General features: G+C 37.7%; 3 protein-coding genes, 1 long non-coding RNA gene and 1 pseudogene across 4 annotated transcripts; all 5 read right to left on the reverse strand.

Moving 5' to 3' along the window:
- Nucleotides 1-2,832: 2,832 nt before the first annotated feature.
- On the reverse strand, nt 2,833-4,678 carry LOC133706506 (WAT1-related protein At3g28050-like). Its single transcript, XM_062132053.1, has 7 exons — nt 4,390-4,678; nt 4,239-4,301; nt 4,004-4,117; nt 3,693-3,924; nt 3,457-3,615; nt 3,181-3,332; nt 2,833-3,066 (listed from the first exon to the last, which is right to left on the reverse strand). The coding sequence occupies exons 1-7, from the start codon at nt 4,572-4,574 to the stop codon at nt 2,898-2,900; spliced, it is 1,074 nt and encodes a 357-aa protein (XP_061988037.1). The 5' UTR covers nt 4,575-4,678; the 3' UTR covers nt 2,833-2,897.
- Nucleotides 4,679-6,468: 1,790 nt separating this feature from the next.
- On the reverse strand, nt 6,469-7,460 carry LOC133707093 (WAT1-related protein At5g40240-like). Its single transcript, XM_062132634.1, has 4 exons — nt 7,362-7,460; nt 7,070-7,226; nt 6,803-6,954; nt 6,469-6,692 (listed from the first exon to the last, which is right to left on the reverse strand). The coding sequence occupies exons 2-4, from the start codon at nt 7,133-7,135 to the stop codon at nt 6,500-6,502; spliced, it is 411 nt and encodes a 136-aa protein (XP_061988618.1). The 5' UTR covers nt 7,136-7,226; nt 7,362-7,460; the 3' UTR covers nt 6,469-6,499.
- A 141-nt stretch (nt 7,461-7,601) lies between these two features.
- LOC133707102 (uncharacterized) lies at nt 7,602-8,121 on the reverse strand. Its single transcript, XR_009844921.1, has 3 exons — nt 8,044-8,121; nt 7,891-7,950; nt 7,602-7,814 (listed from the first exon to the last, which is right to left on the reverse strand). It is a non-coding gene; the product is annotated as an uncharacterized LOC133707102 (long non-coding RNA).
- A 1,545-nt stretch (nt 8,122-9,666) lies between these two features.
- Nucleotides 9,667-12,779, reverse strand: LOC133734174 (WAT1-related protein At5g40240-like; annotated as a pseudogene).
- LOC133706517 (WAT1-related protein At5g40240-like) lies at nt 11,390-14,798 on the reverse strand. Its single transcript, XM_062132062.1, has 7 exons — nt 14,420-14,798; nt 14,263-14,322; nt 14,062-14,175; nt 13,734-13,965; nt 13,434-13,592; nt 13,196-13,347; nt 11,390-13,100 (listed from the first exon to the last, which is right to left on the reverse strand). Exons 1-7 carry the CDS (start codon nt 14,599-14,601, stop codon nt 12,935-12,937), a joined length of 1,065 nt encoding a protein of 354 aa, XP_061988046.1. The 5' UTR covers nt 14,602-14,798; the 3' UTR covers nt 11,390-12,934.
- Between the last annotated feature and the right edge of the window lie 2,369 nt (nt 14,799-17,167).

The raw sequence follows: 17,167 nt of genomic DNA on the forward strand, positions 1-17,167 counted from the left end.
GCTGAAGTAAAAGGTAGGCAAGGAGCCACCTTAACCTTTAATTCTATTTCTTTTTCAAGAAATTTCTTGTGACATAAACATCTCATTTGTTAAGCATAATTTTAATAAGGTGCCTGGAGTCGTGGAACACCGAAATATCGAACGGAATTCTTTTCATGAATTTTCTTATTTTTTACTTCAGGAAATAGTATAAGAACATCAATTCAATATTTTTGAGTTCCATTAGTTGGAACACTTTTTTTAAAATTAAGTTTTACAATAGAAAGTTTAAGGGCCGGGGGTTGTAAATAAAATTTAGAGGTTATCATGGTCATGGTTTGGATATGTTTGTACATGCTGAAACATGTTAAACCTTGTCGATCAACATTTTTTTTTTTTTTTTTAAAAATTGCCTACATCATAAGTTTATCATTCGTAGAGAATGATTTATGGGATCTATTCCAGTTGACAAGACTCAAAACTTTGGCATCACATTTTATGTTATAAATTTTCATGTTTTTCAACTTTGAAAAATCATAAAAAATAGTCTGTTTGAAATTTTTTAGTATCATTAGTTGGAGAAGTGTTCTCTCTCGTTCTGTCAAATTAAGCAATCAAAACCTAGAGGAGGGTTCTTCACAAGAAAGTGAAGGCCGCGTAGGTTTGACGCCCTTAATGGGGAGCGAGTCACTTCTTCTTCGGCTTCTCATCCTTTGGGTTTTTGCGTCATCATCGGCGAAATCGGATAAAAGCTTTCCAGTTTTCAACTTAAGAAAGATTTGTTTGTTTGTTATATAAATGAAAGAGTGAGACGATTTTGGTGAGGAAATAAGAACAAGCAAATGGTCTCTCTATCCCAGATCAACGACGAAGACGGAACCATGTAAATAGCCTTTTGGAACGCCAGTTGATGAGGTAGGAGAAAGATGAGGTCGGTCCCATTGTGGCAGCGCATATTATAAATAACAGTTTTTTTGTCAAAAACTAAGATCTCAGATTTTTTTTTCTTTTTTTCTTTTTGAAATTCCTAGGTTCGATTATAGATTAAAAAAATTGGAGTTTGTCGTGCTCATGGTTCAGAGGTGATTGTGGCATGATGACATGTCGAAACATGCTAAACCTTGAAATTCTCCTATGTCATAAGCTCACCGTTCGTGAATGATGATTTTTAGAACTTTTTTTGACTGGGAATTCAAAATTTTTGAACCGATTTTTTATTTTCATCTTGAAATTCTCCTATGTCATAAGCTCACGTACCGTTCGTGAATGATGATTTTTAGAAAAAAAAAAAATTATTGGGAATTCAAAATTTTCGAACCGATTTTTTATTATGAATTTTCTTGTTTGGACCTTCTTGTTTGGGAGCTTCTATTCATACCTCCAAAATTGGTATTTAGACCTCTCACTTTTTCCAAGTAATAGTTGACTTTGTCAACTCATGTCAAATTACCAATAAAGACACAAATAATAAGGAAAAAAAAAATCTCTTCTTATCTCTACGAACAGTAATAGTCTTCAACTTGGGAAAAATTTTCTCCTCCAATGTAAACTCTAAAATATATATTGCCAAATGTTATTTAACGTTGAAGTCAAAATTTTCTGAATTTGACTTTGTCTTCGTAAAGTGATAGACTTCCTTGCTCACATGGCTGACAATTTACAAGATCTATCACTGCGCTATAAAAAAAAAAGGAGAGAAAATGGGAAATACAAAGACACCTTAGTTGATGAAGCTCTACTCATTATGAATGCAATCAAACATGTGAACGAGCGGTGACAAAAAGCAGTACTTCAACAAGTTTATATGACAAACTCAACAATGGGTAGTTGTCCACAAGATCTTCCCGCACATCATCAGTGCAGAGCAATTTTATGTGGAACTATTCTATAGATATGATGAAAAATTCGACCATCTGATATAAATCTATGGAGAATGCACTAGACTTATGGTTGATTATTGTAATTTCCTCCACTATCCCATACATATCTAAAACAAAAGGACCATGCATGTTTATTTCAAGCTGCTATGGAAACAAGTAGGAGAGAATCAGTTTAGGGACAATGACACCTAAATGCAATGAAAATAATACTTGGAAAACATATTTATACGAGATGAAGAGCAAACATGGTATTGTTGCCTACGCTAACCAAGAGTCGACAATTCATTGAAAAAATGCTAGCACCTCTGTTACTTGTATATGGAGGATGAACTTCCAAAAAAAAAAAAATGCTGCAATTCCAAATCTTCAAAAACTGAAGGAGATCCAACTACTGATTTTTGAAAGTATGAATAGAATCTAAAAAAAGAAAAAAGGTCTTTTATTGATTTTATTGGACGATGGGCATTATAGGAAAATTAGAGAGGTGTAGATAGCAAATTGGTTATTTGTAAAAGTAAATAGTCTATTAAGTAGGGAGGTCCAAATGTCAAATTTGGAGGTATGAATAGAAGCTCCCTTCTTGTTTTCCAACTTAAAAAAATCGTAAAAAAATTAGGTCGATGATATTTAGTTTTGTCAGTTGGAGAAGCGTCTAAAAATCATGATTTGAGGGTGGGATGATTTAGTGAGAGGAACATGTGATTTTGACTAAAAAACGGTGTGTTATAGTCCCACAGTTTTGAATCAAAAATCAAAATCCAAGACAAATTTATAAATTTATTTTTGGAGATAAAATTCTAGATTTGGTTTCCATACGTTCTGACATTTTTTAAAGGTGACACCAGGGTTTTTTTTTTTTTTTGGTCATATACATAAAATTATTGTAGATATCCTCATTGTATCCCTCTTTTACCTAAAGCACATGATCTTATTCGTTTTGGCTTGAATCAACAAACAAAAAGGAACATTCTAATGATTTGAAGATCTTCATCTATAGATGAAGCCCCGATTACTTATCCAATCCCTAAATGAACTGTGTTAAACATTTTCTTCTTCTGTGCTTCTGCATTGCAAAAGAGGGGTGGTGTGTTGGTTTGTTGATGCCAAGCTGTGGACTTCATTCTCCACAACATTACTGCCCTTTTCTTTGATTTGTGCCCACATCATAGCATAAAACCCAATGGCAATGATGACAGATCCAACCACACTGCCATTGACATAAGGTCAAACCATTATTAATATTAACTACTGCCTGAGTTAGTTTAAATATAAGTAATGTACCTAATTAATACATATCTAATGAATCAAGTCAAGAAATTACCTGCCAAGATGAAGCGGATCGCCGAGGAAGAAGACCACCATGACAGCTGCAATGGCAACTCCCAAAGGTCTGAACATGGCTACAAAGACAGGTCCCTTTTGGTGCAAGCACCAAGTATGAACACCAACATGGAACACATTCCCCATTATAGCCTAAAGTAACAAACCAGTATCTATCAATTTATACACCAGGAACTAAACTTTATACACAAACAAAAAAAAAAGTTTCATATACGGATTAGTAACATAGTCTACGCTTATATATAGTACTACTCACTGAGCAGACAATGGAGATCATCTCAATGCCAGGTCTTATAACCCAAGTATTCGGATTCCTTTCCACAATCAGAGAAAATATTGTGCATTGGATTGTCATAAAGAACGTGTAGAAGAAGACCACTGTCACCTTTGATGGACAGTTTTTAACAATGGATGCCTGAGTGAAAAGAATATGAGATCAAGTTAGACGAAAGAAGTGACGCAATGCAATGCGTGATTCTGGCTGCATCATACCTGAACAATGTTCCAAATTGCAGACAAAAGGCAGGACATTGCCAGCATAAGACCTCCAAAGACCCACCTTGAGTTTGACTGATGTGAGATCATGAGGAAGTTGGATGGTGATGAAGGCTTTAAGATTACTAAGCCCTTATATAGGATTATTATAAATGCTCCAGAGACTGATACTATAGTGCCCAACACTTTAGCTTGACTGCTTGATCTCCTCAAATCTAGTTTTTCCATCCTATTATTTAATTCAGAAACACTTTCAAGAAAAAGAAGAAAGTACACAAAACCTAGCTTTCTAATGGTTACCATCTTACCTGAAAATGATTGCCAACATGAACGTGTAGATTGGTATAAGATTTGCCATAGCTGAAGAAAGTGTTGGTGAGCTGTAGTTGATGCCATTATATGACAATAATATACTTGAACTCCTGCAATAGAAACTTTCTGTGTCTTTAGATGATTACATTTAAGGAGCACAAATTGCTCTATGATTTATAAAACAAACAAAACTACAAGGCTCATACAGATCATCTCTACAGTTAATGTTACCCGATTAGGCCTAGGAGGAAGAGTCCGCAAAGGAACGAAAAGGTAAGAGAAACCTGCTTCTTTCTGCAGAGTGAAGAGAATCCTTGTTACACTATGAAGTTAACTACATGGACACTAATTACTTGCACAAATGAGATAAAAAGTGACATACTGTAAAATGAAAGAGGGAAGGAGAAGGAGGGTAGCAAGGGCATTAGAGTAGACAATCAAAACATAACTGCTCATTCCTCTTGACATAGCTGCTTTGCTTATAGTTGATATCCCCACATCGGTAAACTGAACTGTAACCATGGCTGCAAAAGGTAGCAGTATGCCCCATTTACAAGGCTGATCCATGCTTCGTACCTTCTCCTTCCCTGTCGCTCAATCCATCGAGATACGAGTGTTGTCAGTGTGTTGCAACAAGAAAAGGAGGGTGAAGAAAATGAGGGTTCAATGACTTCAATACTTTGACAATTGAAGCAAATTAGGGAATTAATTAAAACTTATGCTTAGTACAACAAGAAACCTACAAAGGCAAGCCAGTCCCCACAAATTTGCTCTTAGTTAACTTAATTGGTAACTGGGTTTAGAAAATTAACTGAGAGTTGATCATTAACATATAGTGAATGACAGTGACACCATCAAGAGTCCCCATATTTTATAGGCAATAGCTAGAAATTCAGCACCATTATGTTTAAGTACTCTATATGTTGCTCTCTCTTTACCTGGGTGCCAAAAGCACTTTATAATAAAATACAAATATAGTGATAATTATTATAAAGCCAGCCAATGATACGTAAAAACAATGCTCTTTTCCCACAAAACAAAGAGGAGGGAAATAGCACTCCTTGTAATGAAAACAATATACAGGGTATTAAATGAGGAGAATATTGATTAGTTAATTATATATAGCTCCTGTTAATTATCTAATACAGAGATATTATGAAAAAAAATGTCTCGACCTAGCAGAGCTCTGCTAGGGTTGGGAGAGAGCCGCCTTCGGGTTTGGCCTCTCTGTACCTCTCTCCGTCATGTATGGCGTACAACTACGGCGTCTCTTTTGGGATCGCCCAAATCAAGGCAGGGTTTTGCCGTGTCTTCTCTTTCGCCGGTTTCTCCTGCGCCATCGTGGCTCATAGGACTGGGGACCTGGTCTTTTCTGGAGCGATTGCCTTGTGCGGTGCAGGACTGTGCAATCTCAGGGGTGCCATCAAGTTTTGGTGGCTCGTCTAGGCCACGGCGTGCGCGGCTCAAAGGATCTGAGATGCAGGCAGATCTGGTTCAAGCATGGCAGCTGCGATTCCCGGGTTGGGTTTTGCACGGGTCGGGTCAGATTCTGTTCAAGGCCCTTCATGGTTGTTTTCCGACTGACCGGCGTCTACTGGTATGGGGGCAAAGTCAACTTGCGATTCCAATTCCGTTTTGCTCGTCTGTTTTCCAGGTTGACGACGTTGGGCTCAATCTTTTGGTCCCTCGTCATCGGTTGGATGGAGGCACGGTGGGGCGGCGCTTTGGAATTACAGTCAGCTTCTCTCGGGATTTTGGCAGTTTCCGACGTCGGCGTAGCTTGGGTGCAGGTGTCAGGGGCGGTAAAGTCAACGGTTCTGTTCTCTTGGTTGCCAGGGCTAACCCTAAGTGCTGTTGGGCCTTGCTTTGGTTTTCTGATTTGGGCTTGGGACTTAATGGAATGCCTAGGGCTGCAGCATGTGGTCCATGTGGGCCTCTTCAGTTTTGGATCTGGATTTGGGATCCCGGTGGTTTTTGTATAAAAATTTGGGATCCAGGACGGTTTTTGTCTAGATACCTAATTTTTTATTGGGATCAGTACTTGCGAGGAACTGACGGGATTATTGGTCTGAGGTTGTCAGCGAGTCTACTGATGGATTCTGTAGAAAATTTTTATTATCAGTTTCTTATTAGTTTACTCACCCCTGAGCTTCACTCAATAGGTTGTGTGATATTGCGTTTAGCGGTGTCTCTTTCTGACGGCCCCACAGGGGCGGGTCACTGTGTAATATTGCTTCTTCCATATTGAATAAAAATGTCTGACCTCCTTCAACTCAAAAAAAAAATATTATCTAATACAGAGAAATACATGAATGAAATGTTACAATCTGAGTTTTTTGTAATTACACATCTTCTCCTGAGGTTTTGCATTGCAAAAGAGGGAGTATATTCCATGCACCGTCAGTGCATGGGTACTTGCAATATGAATGGATGTAATTTTTTTGATATTAAAATATATAAAGGAGTGGATTAGATGAGTGGCTGTTATTTTTTTAGAGATTAAAATAACTGACAGTGCACTTACACTGTCGGTGCATACAATCCTCTCCATGCAAAAGAGGGGTCTTTTGAGTGGATGATGCCAAGCTTTGGACTTCATTTGCTGTACCTTTGGTGCTATTTTCTTTGATTTGTGCCCATATCATAGCATAAAACCCAATTGCAATAATGATAGATCCAATCACACTGCCATAATTTCCACCATTATTAAGTTTTAGCTCATTAGCTTAAACACAAGTGAAATATTATCTTTTGATTAAACTCTATTTAAGAAGTGGATATAAAATAGTACAAACCTGCCAAGGTGAAGTGCTTCGCCGAGGAAGATGACTACCATGACTGCAGCAATGGCAACTCCCAAGGGCCTGAACATGGCTTCAAAGATAGGTCCCTTTTGGGAAAAGCACCAGGTTTCAACACCAACATGGAACACACTCCCAAATACAGCCTAAATTTGCAATCTATATCAGTACTTGCATATCCATAATCCCATATAAAAGCCTTGCCTATCAAATATACGGAAATAGCAACATAGTGCGACGTTTATAGGTGGGTCTTCTTACTGAGAAGACAATGGAGATCATCTCAATGTCAGGCCTCAGTATCCAAGCATTTGGATTGCTTTCCATAAATAGAGAGAACACAGTGGATTGAATTGTCAAAAAGAAGGTGTAGAAGAAGATTGGTAATCATTGATGGACTGTTCTTAACAATTGATGTCTGAGAGAGAAAAATAAACTCATGGTCAGATTTCTCTGTTTCGGAGTTCGTTATATTGCAAGTGAAGTTTTCATCTCCAACAATTATATGTTAAGATTAAGTAGTTTACAGGAGCACTAGCGGATCATCAAAAACCTGAAGAATGCTCCATGATGTGGTGAAAACGCTGGCCATTGCAAGCATAAGACCTCCGAAGACCCACTTTGACTGCTGCGGGATCATCATGAAGTTCTGGTCAGGAGAGTTGGATGGTGAAAAGATTACTGATCCCTTGTATAGAACTACTACAAATGCTCCAGATACTGAGAGAATAGTCCCCAACACTTTGGCTTGACAGATTGAGTGCTTGACCTCCTCAAATCCATCTTTTCCATCCTAATAATTTAGAAACATATCACAAGCTTAATTGCAGAGTGATACATACTGTAAGTCCAAACGAACATCGATACAGTAAATAGGACTGTACCTTCCTACCTGAAAGTGATCGCCAGTATGAATGTAAAGATCGGTATAAGATTTCCCATTGCTGAAGCAAGTGTTGGTGAGCTGTAGTTGATGCCATTATATATCGGTAACAAACCTGCACTCCTACAGACACAAACTTTCTCTGTTAGTAGCATAAATTTTCTCTATATCATAGAACAGAAAAACCAGATATAGGTACCCAAATAGGCCAGGAAGGAATGTTCCTCCAAGGAGTGAAAAAGTAAGTGAAATCTTCTTTCTGCAGAGGAAATAGTTTCATAATTAGTACATGTAGTATCAATCCATTCGAAATAATTCCAAATGTGCTATGAGAATTTTATATAGGTCTTACTGTAAGATGAAACAAGGAAGGAGAAAGACGGTAGCAAGAGCACTACAGTAAACAACTAAAACATAACTGCTCATTCCTTTTGACATGGCTGCTTTGCTTATAGTTGTTTTACATATATCTGTGAACTGCACTATTACCATAACTGCAAAAGGGAGCACATTACTCCATGTACAAGGCACCATATCTATGCTTTCTTCAACTCCTTTCCTTCTCTCAGTGTACTTATATAACACACCTTGATCATTCACAAGCTTACGAAACAGAGGAAAAGGCATCTGTCATGTTCAAAATCTTGTCACCAGAATATCTATAGATCTTTTACAATTTGACATCCGAATAAATGATATTAATGTGTGTAGACCAAAAGAAAGAGAATATGTTTGGTGGGTTCTATACATTGCAGGAAGCAAATGAGGTTTGATCCCTGACAAATGATTCCAAATCATGTAGGGATTAATTTAAGATTTGTGCCGAGTACAAGAGGAAACCTAGTTTCTAAATTAAATGGCAACTTGTGATAGAAAATCCTGGTTCATTATTGACATATTGAATGATACCCCCAAGTTCCCATGATTGGTTCCATAATTTTCTTTATAGTACTTAAAAAATAATTAAACGGAGACCTTGAATTACTTGGTTGCAGTTGCTGTGCACAATCATTTTAAACCTTTTCTATTGAAGATTTGAATGTTTCTTTCTTTTAGCAGATAAATTTCAAGATTTAGTAAAGTATTTTGATGCAGAGAGCTCAAATTCCAAGTTCAAGCCAAAACCTATTTTCCTTGGATATTCAATGCAGAATGAGGTTCCTTAAAAGCATCTAAAATATTTGGAGCGTCCATCATCATCATATGTAATATTCGTCATATATATACAGCCTTAACCTTGCTGTCAAATGCGAAAGCTAAACTTTTGAAATCAAGCCATCTAACTATAGCCTAAACCTTCAACAGATATTTCTGCAACATACAGATCATCAACTATTAATGTTATCCGATTAGGCCAAGGAGGAAGAGTTCGCTAACGAACAAAAACGTAAGAGAAACAGAAACCTGCTTCTTTCTGTAGAATGAAGAGTTTCCTTATTACATAATGAAGTATCCACCATATGTACATTAATTACTTGCAGAAATGATATAAAACATGACATACTGTAAAATGAAAGAGGGAAGGAGAAGGAGGGTAACAAAGGCATTAGAGTAGACAATTAAAACATAACTGCTCATCCCACTCTTGACATAGCTGCTTTGCTCATAGTTGATATCCTCACATCTGTAAATTGCACGGTTACCATGGGTAAAATTAGTGTATTAATTAAGACTTCATGCTTGGTACAACAAGAAACCTACAGAGGCACCAGTCCCCACAAATTTGCTCTCAGTAAAGTAAACTTAATTGGCAACTGGTGTTAGATTAACTCAGAGAGATGATCATTAACATATAGTGAATGACAATGACACCATCATCAAGGGTCCTCATATTTTAAAGGCAAAAGCTAAAAATTCAGCACCATTTTTTATAAGTACTCTATAAGTTGCTCTCTCTTTACCTGAGTGCCAAAAGCACTTTATAATATAATGCAGATATAAGGTGATATCTATCATAAAGCCAGCCAATGATACATTAAAACAATGCTCTTTTCCCACAAAAGAAAAAAATGCAAAATAGCACTCCTTGTAATGAAAACAAAATACAGGCAATTCAATGAGGAGAATATTAATTAGTTAATTATATATAGCTCCTCCTTATTATCTTGTCCATAGCAAATACATAAAATGAAATATTACAATCTGAGTTCTTTGTTATTACACATCTTCTCCAGAGGTTCTGCATTGTAAAAGAGGGGTCTTTTGAGTGGATGATGCCAAGCTTTGGACTTCATTCTCTGTACCATTGGTGCTCTTTTCTTTGATTTGTGCCCACATCATAGCATAAAACCCAATTGCAATAATGATAGATCCAATCGCACTGCGATAATTTCCACCATTATTAAGTTTTAGCACCTTTGCTTAAACACAAGTGAAATATTATCTTTTGATTAAACTCTATTTAAGAAGTGGATATAAATGAATACAAACCTGCCAAGGTGAAGTGCGTCGCCAAGGAAGATGACTACCATGACTGAAGCAATGGCAACTCCCAAGGGCCTAAACATGGCTACAAAGATAGGTCCCTTTTGGTGCAAGGACCAGGTTTCAACACCAATATGGAACACACTCCCAAATACAGCCTAAAATATGTAATCTCCATCAGTACATAGTCCCATATAAAATCATTGCATATCAAACATACTGAAATAGCAACATAATGCAAGGTATATAGGTAGGTCTTCTTACTGAGAAGACAATGGAGATTATCTCAATGTCAGGCCTTAGTACCCAAGCACTTGGATTGCTTTCCAAAAATAGAGAGAACACAGTGGATTGAATTGTCACAAAGAAGGTGTAGAAGAAGACTACGGTAATCATTGATGGACAATTCTTAACAATTGATGTCTGAGAGAGAAAAATAAATTCATGGTCAGATTTCTCTGTTTCGGAGTTCGTCATATTGCAACTGAAGTTTCCATCTCCAACAATTATATGTAAAGATTAAGTAGTTTAGGAGAGCACTATTTGATCATCAAATACCTGAAGAATGCACCATGATGAGGCCAAAACGCTCGCCATTGCAAGCATGAGACCTCCAAAGACCCACTTTGACTGCTGCGAGATCATAACGAAGTTCTGGTCAGGAGAGTTGGTGGTGAAAAGATTACTGATCCCTTGTATAGAATTACTACAAATGCTCCGGATACTGATACAATAGTCCCTAGCACTTTGGCTTGACAGCTTGACCTCCTCAAATCCAGCTTTTCCATCCTAGTAATTTAGAAACATATCACATGCTTAATTAAAGAATGATACATACTGGAAATCCAAATTAACATCAATACATTAAATAGGTTGGACCTTCCTACCTGAAAATGATTGCCAGTATGAATGTAAAGATTGGTATAAGATTTCCCATAGCTGAGGCAAGTGTTGGTGAGCTGTAGTTGATGCCATTATATGCCAATAACATACCTGCACTCCTGCAGACACAAACTTTCTCTGTTAGTAGAATAAATTTTCTCTATATCACAGAACAGAAAAACCATATATAGGTACCCAATTGCGCCAAGAAGAAATTGTCCGCCAAGGAGTGAATATGTAAGTGAAATCTTCTTTCTGCAGAGGAAATAGTTTCATAATCAGTACATGCAGTATCAATCCATTCAAAATAATTCCAAATGTGCTATGAGAATTTTATATAGGGCTTACTGTAAGATGAAACAAGGAAGGAGAAAGACGGTACCAAGCGAACTAGAGTAAACAACTAAAACATAACTGCTCATCCTTTCGACATGGCTGCTTTGCTTATAGTTGCTGCACCTATATCTGTGAACTGCACCATTACCATAGCTGCAAAAGGCAGCACGTACAGGCGCCATATCTATGCTTTCTTCAACTCCTCTCCCTTTCTCAATGTACTTATATTACACCTCTTGATCATTCACAAGCTTACAAAACAGAGGAAAAGGCATCTCTCATGTTCAAAATCTTGTCACCAGAATATTTGTATATCTTTTATATATTGACATCCGGTTAAATGATATTAATGTGTATAGACCAAAAGAAAGAGAATATGTTTGGTGGCATCTGTACATTGCAAGAAGCGAATGAGGTTTGATCCCTGACAAACGCTTCCAGATCATGTAGGGATTGATATAAGATTTGTGTCGAATACAAGAGGAAACCAAGTTTTCTTAATTTGGCATCTTTTGATAGAAACATCTTGGTGCATTATTAACATATTGAATGATACTATCAAGGTCCCATGATTGCTTCCATAATTTTCTTTATAGTACTTAGAAAATAATAAAACAGAGACCTTGAATTACTCAGTAGCAGTTCTGTGCACAATCATTTTAAACCTTTTCTATTGCAAATTTTGATTGTACTTTCTTTTAGCAGATAAATCTCCAGACTCAGTAGGGTATAGTAAATTATTTTGATGGAAAGAGCTCAAATTGCAAGATCAAGCCAAAACCTATTTTCGTTAATGATCCAATGCAGAATGAGGTTCCTTGAGCACATCTAAGATATTCGGAATGTCCCTCATCCTCATTTATAATATTTTCTGCAGACTTAACCGTGCTGTCATGCGAATGCTAAATTTTTTTTAATCAATTCATCTAAGTAGAGCATAAACCTTTAACGGATATTTGTGCAACAGGAGGGGTGAATTTTCCAACATCAGTTAAGAATTACCCTTTGTTGTCCATACATCATTACTCTCAAGTCTTGAATGGCCAGCCTTGCATATTGGGACTACTGTTGTCAAGATGATATGTTCAACCATAAACAAAGCACATGATTTATTCAGAGAAAAATAAATACAAAAATGAACTCATATACGTATCATCTTTGGAAGTAACTGAACTCAGTGCTAGGGTTCGTACCTGAAAGATTCATATACCAATGCATATTTTAAAGTGAAAAGTAGAAAATTCAACACCAATGCATATATAACTACACATATTGCTTTATCTTTACCTCAGTGCAGAAGTATTTTATATAAAAGGCAAAATAATCCAATCCTTCAAAGTGAGAACTGATAAATGAAAACTTTATGCATCCATTAGCCAAAAAAAAGGCACTTTGATGCATCCAAACAGAGCTCCATTCCATCTGTATACAGATAAAACCAGCCATCTGTACAGAAAAATATTTTCTTGTCCAGAAAATTCAACAGTACATACTTGAAAAAAAAAATCTTAGCAAGGAATACCGAGAGGATACCTTTGAAAGTTTTTCTTTTTTTAATCATCAATAAATGAATGAAATGTTACAAGCTGAGTTCTTTGTTATTATACATCTTCTCCTGAGGTTCTGCATTGCAAAAGAGGGGTCTTTTGGGTGGATGATGGTGCCAAGCTTTGGACTTCATTCTCCATAAGAGTAGTGCTCTTTTCTTTGATTTGTGCCCACATCATAGCATAAAAGCCAACTGCAATAATAATGGATCCAATGACACTGCCATGCATAGACATAAATTTCCACCATAATTAACTTTGAGCTCATTATCTGTTGATTAAACTCAATCTAAGTAGATATAAATTAATCCAAACCTTCCAAGATGAAGTGCATCGCCGAGGAAGATCACTACCATGACTGCTGCAATGGCAACTCCCAGGGGCCTAAACATGGCTACAAAGATAGGTCCCTTTTGGTGCAAGCACCAGGTTTGAACACCCACATGGAACACACTCCCAAATAAAGCCTAAAATTAGTAATCTAAATCAGCACTTATATACTCCATAATTTGGTAGAAATCACTACATATCAAAGATAGGTAGGTCTTCTTACTGAGAAGACAATGGAGATCATCTCAATGTCAGGCCTTATTACCCAAGCATTCCAAGTCCTTTCCATAATTAGAGAGAATATTGTGCACTGGATTGTGACAAAGAAGTTGTAGAAGAAGAGTACGGTAATCATTGATGGACAGTTCTGAACAAATGATGTCTGAGAGAGAGAAAAAGAAACTCAAGGTCAGATTTCTCTGTTTCGGAGTTCGATATATTGCAAGTTAAGTTTCGATTTCCAAAAATTGTTTTTGTAAAGATGAAGTAGTTTGAATAAGGGGATTAGTGGATGGTCAAATACCTGAAGAATACCCCATATTGCATTCAGAAGGCACACCATTGCCAGCATAAGACCTCCAAAGACCCACTTTGACTGCTGTGAGATCATCATGAAGTTCTGGTCAGGAGAGTTGGATGGTGAAAAGATCACTGATCCCTTGTATAGAATTACTACAAATGCTCCAGATACTGATACTATAGTCCCTAACACTTTGGCTTGGCAGCTTGACCTCCTCAAATCTAGCTTTTCCATCCTAGTGATTTAGAAAATAGAAACAGATAAATCACAAGCAGATTAAATAGTGATCTATGCTGTAAGAGAGCCTTATACTTGTAAAATTGTTTCCTACCTGAAAATGACTGCCAGTATGAATGTAAAGATTGGTATAAGATTTGCCATAGCTGAAGCAAGTGTTGGTGAGCTGTAGTTGATGCCACTATATGCCAATAACAAGCTTGAACTCCTGCACACACAAAATTTTCCTCTAAGAAGCAGAAGATAGCTCTATATCATGGGACAGAAAAAACCCAAGTATATACTATATATGTACCCAATCATGCCCAGAAGGAATTGTCCACCAAGGAGTGAAAAGGTAAGAGAAACCTTATTTCTGCATCAGAAATAACTTTTTTAGTACATCAAGTATGGGTCCATTGATCATGTTAATTCCAATCAAATAGGCTACGAGAATTTTACATATGGCTTACTGTATGATGAAACAAGGAAGAAGAAAGACGGTACCAAGTGCATTGGAGTAAGCAACTAAAACATAACTGCTCACTCCTTTCGTCATGGCTGCTTTGCTTATAGTTGCTGCACCTATGTCTGTGAACTGCACCATTACCAAAGCTGCAAAAGGTAGCACATCACGCCATGTACAAGACACCATATCTATGCCTTCTTCCAGCCCTTCCCTCTCAGTGAACTTATACACCTCTTCTGTTCAAATCTTGTCACCAGAATATAGTTATTTATCATTATTCTTTCTTAATTTATTCTTCATCCTAATAGTGTAATAATGTGTGCAGACCAAAAGAAAGAGAATATGTTTGGTGTTTTCTGTGAGGTTTGATCCCTGAAAAATGATTGCAGATCATGTATGGATTCCATTTAGGATTAGTGCCTAGTACAACAGGAAATTTAACCCAATAAAGTTTCTCGTAATTTACTTGGCAACTTGTGATAGAAAATTCTTGGTTCATTATTAATTAATAATAAATGATACGATCAAGGTCCCATGATTGCTTCATCTTTTGCTTTGTAGTATTTAAAAAATAATTAAACGAAGACCTTAAATTACTTACTTGGCAGCTGCGGTATTTGAACTTCTCTAATACAGAATTTCAAATTCTCTTTCTTTTAGCACATAAATTCCAACTGTATATATTCTCAAGATCCGGATCCGGAAAATTCTACAATGTGTTAACGTATGACATGCATACAATTGCCTTAAAAGTGGTAAAATGAGTTCTCAAAATAGTAATATTAGTCCTCAAAGTAGTAACATGAGTTTTTTTTTTTTTTTTTTGAAATAGGGTCAGTACGGCTGCCCTCAAGCCTTGACCATTAATGAAACCTCAGAATACATGGGGGGGGACATGATACCTAAACCCCAGATTACAATAAGCATGGAGAGAACAACCCGAGATCATAACGAGAGTCTCTACAAAAAATATGTATTCTAACGAGCACCAATTAGCGAAGAGTGCATCATTGGCTACTCTATTCGCTTTACAAAGGTGGTGACATACCGGAAAGATTTTGCTCACGCGGAGCCATAATTTACTATTTCTATCAGCTTTCCCACTATATTGCCACCGAAAAACAATTTCGGTGACACTAAGTTTCATCCTGCCACTAGGAGGCTGCGACCATTTGACGAAGCAAGGAACTCGCCGCCTAGCCAGAGCAGACAAGACACACAAGGTGTGCAGTCCGGGACCAAGCCCACGTCGCCCTACCACTACTCGGTAAGGACTTATTACCGGCATAAAGCCACAATTAACTAATAAAAACCAAAGACAATAAAACATAAAATAAAGGGAAATTGGGCCCATAGCCCAAGCCCAGGCCCAAACCCCACTTAGCCCAATCGAAGAGAACAGCTGCCTGCAAGCATCTCGCCACCGATCTGCAAGCATCTCCCCACCACCCCGTCTGCAACTCCTCCGGCGTTCCATCACCGGCAGTGCCTCCGCCGGCACCTCCCTTGCAGCATGCGAACGCAGGTCGATCCACCAGCCCATCCTCATTCCCAGCACACCAAAGAGATGAGCCGCCTCGCCCAAGCCTTCCCCTCTCCAGATCGGATCCACACGAACTGAACCCGATCGAAAAATCCCGATCAGATCCAACCCAGACAGAACCCAGCCTCGCCAACCTCCCCAGATCGGATTCCGATCTGATCTGAGCCCCTCAGATCCAGCCTTCACTCCTTTGGACGACGCCACTACTTGCAGACCGCCTTCCGGTCGTGAGGAGATCGAGCCCAGCCCCACACTCAAGCCACCGAGCCCGCAAGCACAGCCACCACGCGGTTTGGGCAGCGAAACCACCACACAGCCTCCTCTCTGACGGGATTTATTACATGGACAACCACGACCGGGCACTAGGCCCCTTCCAATCCCGTCCGACGACGCCGCCACGAGGGCGAGCCGCAGGAGGGAACACACTTTGGTTTTCTCTCTGCTCTGCTCTGGTTTTCTCGTAACATGAGTCCTTAAAGTGGTAAGTTTTCTTAGTTACCACATTAGTCCTCAAAATAGTAATATTAGTCCTCAAAGTGGTAACATGAGTCCTTAAAGTGATAAATTTTTTTAATTTATCATATGAGTCCTCAAAATAGTAATATTAATCCTCAAAGTGGTAACATGAGTCCTTAAAGTGATAAAAATAGTTGATGTATGAGAAATGTTAACATACCATAGCTTTACCCATATAGATCCCACATGGAAAAATTGGGACCTTGCCTATGACTCCGGCAATAGAAACTTTCTATGTTTTCAGATGATCACATTTAAGAAACGAAAGCAGGCCGCCAGTCCCCACAAATTTGCTCTTAATTAAACTAATTGGCAACTAATTGACAGTGACACCATCAAGGGTCCCCATATTTTAAAGTCATAAGCTGAAAATTCAGCACCATTGATAGGCTATTTCTATCCACCAAAATAGATGCACAAAAATGCCTATAACTTAACCCTACAAGAATGTCGAAAATAGTATAGGTAAGTAGGGATCGTTCCCGCAAGAGATTGTGGTCTAATCACTAATCTAAAGACTCAAAACAAAATAAATCCTAAACTGTTCAGTTATAAAGATCTGACTGGCAGACGTCTCTAAACTACTCTAAATGTCACGAAAATTTACAGACAGACTCTAGACATGATAAACTAACTACTGACAAAGTTTTATAATTTTTGAAGGTGTTTTGGTTCACGAACTAATTAAATAAA

Source organism: Rosa rugosa, chromosome 1 (assembly GCF_958449725.1).
Source record: "Rosa rugosa chromosome 1, drRosRugo1.1, whole genome shotgun sequence".
In the NCBI taxonomy this organism is placed as follows: domain Eukaryota; kingdom Viridiplantae; phylum Streptophyta; class Magnoliopsida; order Rosales; family Rosaceae; genus Rosa; species Rosa rugosa.

Excerpts from the sequence above, each read along its gene's own strand:
- LOC133706506 (XM_062132053.1), bottom strand. The coding sequence starts at position 4,574 with ATGGATCAGCCTTGTAAATGGGGCATACTGCTACCTTTTGCAGCCATG. Across the intron at positions 4,302-4,389 it reads CTTCCCTCTTTCATTTTACA|AAAGAAGCAGGTTTCTCTTA; the intron begins GTATGTCACTTT and ends TTCACTCTGCAG. Across the intron at positions 3,067-3,180 it reads GATCCGCTTCATCTTGGCAG|TGTGGTTGGATCTGTCATCA; the intron begins GTAATTTCTTGA and ends TGTCAATGGCAG.
- LOC133707093 (XM_062132634.1), bottom strand. The coding sequence starts at position 7,135 with ATGGAAAGCAATCCAAATGCTTGGATACTGAGGCCTGACATTGAGATG. Across the intron at positions 6,955-7,069 it reads TGATCTCCATTGTCTTCTCA|GCTGTATTTGGGAGTGTGTT; the intron begins GTAAGAAGACCC and ends TTGCAAATTTAG. Across the intron at positions 6,693-6,802 it reads GAAGCACTTCACCTTGGCAG|TGTGATTGGATCTATCATTA; the intron begins GTTTGTACTATT and ends AAATTATGGCAG.
- LOC133706517 (XM_062132062.1), bottom strand. The coding sequence starts at position 14,601 with ATGGTGTCTTGTACATGGCGTGATGTGCTACCTTTTGCAGCTTTGGTA. Across the intron at positions 13,593-13,733 it reads CAATATGGGGTATTCTTCAG|ACATCATTTGTTCAGAACTG; the intron begins GTATTTGACCAT and ends TCTCTCTCTCAG. Across the intron at positions 13,101-13,195 it reads GATGCACTTCATCTTGGAAG|TGTCATTGGATCCATTATTA; the intron begins GTTTGGATTAAT and ends TATGCATGGCAG.